Source organism: Somniosus microcephalus, chromosome 2 (genome assembly GCF_052327205.1).
Source record: "Somniosus microcephalus isolate GS21.2 chromosome 2, FLI_Smic_1.0, whole genome shotgun sequence".
Lineage (NCBI taxonomy): Eukaryota > Metazoa > Chordata > Chondrichthyes > Squaliformes > Somniosidae > Somniosus > Somniosus microcephalus.
In genome coordinates, this window is record NC_140988.1 from 173168796 (window position 1) to 173176239 (window position 7444).

Here is a 7444-nt window from a genome sequence, read left to right on the forward strand (position 1 = left end):
TTTGTGAGGAACACTGAGTTAAGTAATGTATAAAAATCTGCTATTTAATCTGGCCTGTATTAATCGCACTACTTAATATGTTTGATTCACAGTTTTCAGGTGAAGTCTTATGACCTGTCACCATGGTATTTTCTATTAGTTGTCGAGGTCTGTGGGTAAAAGTTTGGAGACCCCATTCCTGGTGGAGAATTTCACTTGATGGGAGTGGGATTTGGAGATTCTGGCCTACTGCTCAGTGTGCCCAATTCACAATGCTCTTGATTCATTTTAATGGGCAAAAAGTTGTGAACACCAAGAATAGGACCTGCAAATCTCTCGGTCTGAATCTCCAATCCACGCTGCATGACATTACATTCCTCATCTGAGTCAGCATCCAAAAAGTTGCTCTCGTGATTGGTATTCATTACTATTCCTTGTGCGTACTTCACAGCTGAAAGGATTCATTCTTGACTGCAATTGCATTATACTTTCTGCATAAATATTCTGAACTGTAACACAAACTACTGTAAAACTTCTAAAAAATACAACCATTAGACAAGTTTATGTGAAAATTGTTAACCTGTAGATGCTGTACTATGTTTTATATTAATCGTTTTCTAAGGTGTACCCTGAACAGATTGCCCTTTATTAGTCAGTCCATTAAACGTATCTACTCGAGAGACACAACAAGAAGTTGCATTTATATAGTGCCTTTAAAGTAGTAAAACATCCCACTTCACAGGACCATTATTAAATGTTGCCACTCCGGTCAGTGAACACAGGGGTGATGGGTGAACGTGACTTGGTTCGAGTTAGGATACGGGCAGCAGAGTTTTGGATGAACATACAACTATGTTAGTGATGATTGCGAAACAGTGACAACATAATCGTCATACAAAATCTAGTTTATTTTAATCACTTAAATACATTTTAGGTAAAAAGTACAACATTTAAAGACATTTTATTGTTATACGGTACAACGTACAGTTCTTTCATGAGACTTTGGGTCAATTGGACCCAGTCAGTGAAAAATTCCTCAGTGCTTTTGAAGCAACAGGCTTTTACTGATCACTGTACAGGCATTAATTGTATTTACAAATGCCATTTCTTCTTTTTATATCATACAATAATGAGCACTACTATCTAAACTGTGGGAACTTTATACACAACAGAGCTTATTTAAATTACCAGCCGAGAGTGGGCAGGCGGCGGCCAGAGTTGTAGCATAAACAGGCCGTTAATTGACCCAATGCCATTTTCGGGCAACTACAGCCCCATTTAAGATCGGCCTTAATTTCATTTCTACTGAGAATTTGCTTCTCACCAACTTCAGTTTTGGATAGATCCTAAGGTCTGATGTTTAATAGAGAAATCCCCAGGGTTCAGTTAAAATGTCAGTGACCAATAGACACTGCAGTAAAATGACATCAATATTAGTGACAAACAATTTTGTTGTCTTTTAATATCTTGCCATCAATAGTATCACATAAAGTAGCAACAGGATTTCAGCAGGACACGGGAAAATTCCATCAAATTTGGTTTATGAATAAGTTTGAAACAATGTAACATTACACTATATCGACACGTAATAAAATTGAGGAATGAGATTATTTAATTGATTAAATTATTGGTCACCGCCAACCCCTTCCAGACTATTTTAATAGAAATATCAAAGTATAATTGTCCCAATCTGGACACTTAATGATTGTCAACTTCTCGTTCCAGACAAAACGTGGAGGGGTGAGGAGGAAGTGTGTGATTAAGATATTATACAAGCTTATTTTGAACAATATCTCCATGGAAAATGGGGTTTCAGGCAACCCATTTAACAACTGACATTATCTGTCTCAGTTAGATTCCTCCGCAAGTTCACAAATCTATTAATATTTCCTCCTGTACCTGCACCTTTTCTGGTTGATAATTTGGAGCATTGTAAACAAATTATTTTCAGTCACAGAGTAACTTGTAACAGTACCAGTGTCTACTCTTAATAACCAAACACATCACACCCTGTGAACGAAACTTAAGTCTTGGCACAAAGTTTAACAAGGAAGATCGGAGTGTTTTCTTAGACTGTGGATAAACAATTACAGTGTGACAGAGTTAAACGGTGAAATCGTTTTAGGAAAACAACGAAGAGAAAATGCTCCAACAAACTATCAGAAGGTGACCTCAGAGAGTTAACACCCTGGACAGAGCTTCCTTCATTGCAACGTTCATTGTACTTCAGGTCACCCAGGTGTGGAATCGAATCCAGCCCATTGCGGCTTCTGTTCTCAGTTGTGTTGTCTGGCACCTGAAATAAAATTAAATAAATTGCGATTTTAATTGGAATCTTTCACCACTAACTGCTGATATTCACTTTAATATAGTGCACAATATCTTCAACAACAAAATTGTGACATACAAGTCGATCTCTTGTGGCGTGGCTCATGGGGAGTCCAGACAATGTGTTATCTTCAAGTGAAGCAGGGTTGGAGGGCAAGGGATAACTGGACATGGGCGAGCAGATGGAATTCAGTATCTATTTTAACTTCAGACTTTCTCTGTCCTTATTTTTAAAGTTCCAATATCTAATGGAAACCGCCTGTAATTAAATTCTCCTGCAGTGGTGCAGTGATGCTGGAACGCGCAAGTCAGATATTTAATATATTATTGATAGAATATAAACCTAACTTTAACACAAGATAACTAGCATTGCTAATGCATACGATTTTGTGACCAATTCATTGATTTAATTGACCTTGCATAATAATTTGAATGTGAGTGATTCAGGGGGAGCAGAGAGACTGGCCCTGAATTTCCAGGGGTCAGCAGTGCACTTCCAGTGTAAGTCAGTCAGGAATGCAACACAGAGTGCAGAAAATTGTACAGGAAGCAGAAACACCAGGTCCTACCCCAGGCAATCAATTATCCTCGGAGCCTGATTGGGATGGAATCTCCATTTACCCCAATTCCGATTCATGATTTAGGAGGGAGTGGGGCCGGGGGAGCAAGAGTGACCTGGTGTAAAGGTCTGTTCTGCAGTGGAAGTGGGGCCCTCATGGGGGTCCAGCCTTGGGTGCTTGCCTGAATCCCTAATCAGAATTCCAGTACAAGAATTCTTTTCAGTCCCATTATAAATGTGCTGAGGATTGTCAGCCTTAAAAACTGGAGATTTGGGCACATTTAAACAATAATGGAGAAGCAGTAAATGGTAAATCAAATCTTGAGAGCCAGCAACCATGGATAACTCAAAAATGGCTGGATAGTTGGTCAACTTTTTCCTTAACATCTTCTCTAAACCATGTGAAATAATAAATGCATTTAAATCGTAGTTCTGGTTTTATTTTTATTCACATGCAAAGTCTGAATTCTGGCAAACACAAAACACCAACCTTTCTTGGCTTTTATGATAATCTTCATCCACTTGGCATCAGGATTCACACATGATTTCTTCCCATTTGTTTTGGTGACACTGTGAAGAGAAGGTGAACCTTTAAAATCTAATTCACAGAAATTGGATGTTTCCACTGAAAGGTGAGAATTCAGTAAAACTATTAAAGAAAATTTGTCAATTCTGCCTCAGAAACAAACTGTGATTGATCCAACATGTTTTGAATAAAGAGCGCAGCTTATTAAATAGATGTCACAAAGGTGAAAGGTTAAAGTTGATGTTCTGACACATTTACTCACATTATCTCCAGTGTCTCACAGTGCGATCCTCTGGGAATATATTTCAAACTCTGGATGAGCCTCGGATGGATAAAATCGGAGCTGGTCTGAGTGCACAGGCATCGTCCTTGGTTTCCTGGGATTGGAATACCTGTAAAAAAATCAATTTACCTTTGATTTAATTAGGTTTTTTTTCTCTCTCCACAATGCTGCCTGACCTGCTGAGTGTTTCCACATTTTCTGTTGTTATTTCAGATTTCCAGCATTCGCAGTATTTTGCTATTGTATTAGATTTAATTATCGATTGACATGGAGAGAATCCTGGCACTTGGTTTCAAAGTTGAGATATTTAAATTTATTCCACACATGGCTTATAATGATAAATTAGGTACCTGTCCAAACTAATTCTCAAAAACAACAAGCATTCATTTCCAGGAAAGATTGCCCTGAAACATTAATTAGCAGCACACCTACAAAATCCAGAGAGGTGAACCTATAATCCATTGAAAGAAATCAAATATCGATTGGCCAGAGGCCATAGATTTTTTTCTGTTTCTAAGCAATGTTGCTTGGATCAGTTTTATATTAATCTGGAGATGACTGTTGAATACATTTTAGGTTAAAGGGGATTTAAAATTTCAGTATTCAAAGCAGCATTGCATTATAGATAATATGTAACATCAATAGCAGTTTAATTGTTTTGTACTTAACTAAATAGCACCTGTATAACAAGATCAGTAGCTTTGTTTAGACTCCTTTCACACTACAGTGCAATGAGAAATAAAACACAAGATCAAAATGTCAACATACCCTGTGCAGTAATGGCACACAGAAGCAGGATGAGCATCGTTACAGTAGCTGCTCTGTTCATCTTTGACTTTGTGCTGCTGAATAGATTTCTGCTGAAGGATCTTTCGTCTCCCTCAGTGACTCTCTCTCTGTTGAATGAAGTTCTGCTGAAGAGAGGCCCAATGAGCTCCTATTTATTGAGATCCTCGACTCTCACTTCGCTTAATTTCGAGAAGTGAAAGCTGTCAAATTTTCTGTGGAAGGGAATTTCCCTGCTCCTGAGTCAAGCCTTCTTTCACTTTTGCAGTTTTAAAATTATTCAGAACTTACGCATCATTTACAGCAGCAACAGCCAGATCATCTGTTGTGATAATTGGTGAATTATTTGTGTAGATTTTAAAGGTTTAAGTAGGACAACATTTTTTGTCAAAGCCCATCTAAACAAGTCTTTAGCATGCATTTGATAATATTGTGGCGGAGCCACCAAGAGACACTGAACAATCAGTAATCATTCCTTTAACCACTCTGTAGTGCAGTTGTGGACTGCACCTTTAAGCTGTATGTAGTTTCTTGTATTTCTGCGTGATGACGTCATGACGCCGATTTCCAGTATTTAGTGGCAGTCTTGGAGAGGCTGTAGGCCTGCACAGACCTGCTGACATCTGCTCTTGTAGTTTATTAGTTAAAGTAATTTGTTTATTAAAGCTTGATTATTTCGTTTCACTGCGTTGGACTTCGTTATTCAGATAGGAACTTCCGTTCCTACATTGGTGATCCTGCCGAATAAAAACATAATCGGAACTCATAAGTTCTGCCGGAACATGAGGCCTCTGTAGGTTGTGATGCGAAGTTGGAATAGGCAGGAAATTCTTTGCCACCTCTTGATGCTGAAGAAGCTGCTGAGCAGGCGACCACGATTCTGTATGTGGAGGGAGAAAATCCCCTGGTACTCGAAGCGCTTGACCATAGACTAACTCAGCCGATGAAGCCTGGAGGTCATCTTTGGGGGCTGTACGGAGGCCTAGCATCACCCAAGGGAGTCTATCCACCCAGTTGAAACCACGCAAGCTGGCACGGAGGGACGCCTTTAGAGACCGATGAAACCTTTCACATAAGCCATTTGCTTGCGGATGGTAAGCGGTGGTACGGTGCAGCTTGGTACCCAAGCCCTGTGCAACTGCATTCCACAACTCTGACGTAAATTGTGGACCTCGGTCAGAGGAGATATCAGATGGTACTCCAAACCGGGCCACCCACGACGAAATGAACGCCCTGGATACGTCCGCTGTGGTAGTAGCAACCAAGGGAATCGCCTCTGGCCACCTGGTAGTACGGTCCACTATTGTCAGGAGATGCATAAAACCCCGCGAAATGGGGAGGGGGCCCACTAAGTCCACATGTACATGGTCGAACCGGCGTTCAGGCACTGGAAAGATGGCCATTGGAGCCTTCACGTGACGGTGGACCTTTGATTTTTGACAGTCCACGCAATTGTTTGTCCAGTCCTTAACGTCTAATTGCATTCCCTTCCAAACAAATTTACGGGACATAAGTCGTTGTGAAGCTCGCATCCCCGGGTGTGATAAGCCATGTATAACCTGAAAAATCTTCTTATGCCATTCGACTGGCACAATGGGCCGGGGCACTCCCATGGATGTGTCACACAAGAGCGTGGTTCCTGCTGATTGGAACATAACATCGGCTACCTGCAAGCTAGAAGGCATGGTCCGATATGCCTGAACTTCAGGATCCACCCCAGATGTACCGCTTCAGACACAGCCAAGTATTGGCTCATCTTCCAACGGTCCATTGTCTGAAGTTCGTAGTCGTTCGGGCAGAATCATTAAACCTCCTGCACGTTTGACGCTGTCTGTTAAAGAGAATTCTGGGGGGGCGCCTGTGGCGGAGCCACCAAGAGACACTGAACAATCAGTAATCATTCCTTTAACCACTCTGTAGTGCAGTTGTGGACTGCACCTTTAAGCTGTATGTAGTTTCTTGTATTTCTGCGTGATGACGTCATGACGCCAATCACGTGACCCCCAGTTGGCGCGGAAAGCGTGATGACGTCATGACGTCGGTTTCCAGTATTTAGTGGCAGTCTTGGAGAGGCTGTAGACCTGCACAGACCTGCTGACATCTGCTCTTGTAGTTTATTAGTTAAAGTAATTTGTTTATTAAAGCTTGATTATTTTGTTTCACTGCGTTGGACTTCGTTATTCAGATAGGAACTTCCGTTTCTACAATATCTTCCTTTTATCTTTGCACAACCATTATTGTCAGTGTCGGATTATTAAGCATTGATGATCAGACTGTCTTTGCTCACATAACTTGCTGCTTATTATTGTTGTTCCCAAGCAGATAGCATCACATGAGCTGCAGGACAATCCAATTCCAGATCTTACATCTAACCCACAGGGGAATTCCTCACTGTACTTTGGACACTAATCTTTCTCATTGTAAAAAGAGGAAACACCGACCAGACAACAGAACTAAACTCTGTGATTTACTGGAAATACCTTTTCCTTTCATTAGATGCATTTTATTATTGTGACTCTTTAGCTGCTAATGTTCCAAAATTATAATTTTTTTGGATATTATAGATATGCTTACAATGTACAAATTGGCTACACTTGCTACTTGCGATGATTTTTCACCTTCAGCGCACTTTCAGTTTGATGATATAAAAGGTCAAGCTGGAGATTAGAAATATCTACAAACCTTGCATTGCCAGAAGTACGTTCCTGCATATCTGGTGCCTCTGCTATCTTCCATGCTATTATCAGACAAAATTTGCCCCATTAAAAACAGAGTTAAGACGAAGAAACCTAAACACAATTGTGAAATTTCCTTAACGAGTGCCCAGTGATATAGAGCCCAATTACGTGGTACCATTTCAGTGGTGCTAGAACTGCTGTCCTTTGAGTGTGATGCACTGAAAGTTAATCTACATAATGTCAGGGTGCCTGGATGTTGCATGATGCATTGGGAGCCCACTTGTCAAGGGTGAGGATTCTGGTCC

At 40.5% G+C, this 7444-nt stretch overlaps 1 protein-coding gene across 1 annotated transcript; it reads right to left on the bottom strand.

Annotated features, from left to right (window-relative positions):
- Nucleotides 1–874: 874 nt before the first annotated feature.
- LOC147123122 (interleukin-8-like) lies at nt 875–7109 on the bottom strand. Its single transcript, XM_085966766.1, has 4 exons — nt 4444–7109; nt 3655–3784; nt 3357–3436; nt 875–2275 (listed from the first exon to the last, which is right to left on the bottom strand). The coding sequence occupies exons 1-4, from the start codon at nt 4502–4504 to the stop codon at nt 2256–2258; spliced, it is 291 nt and encodes a 96-aa protein (XP_085822892.1). The 5' UTR covers nt 4505–7109; the 3' UTR covers nt 875–2255.
- Between the last annotated feature and the right edge of the window lie 335 nt (nt 7110–7444).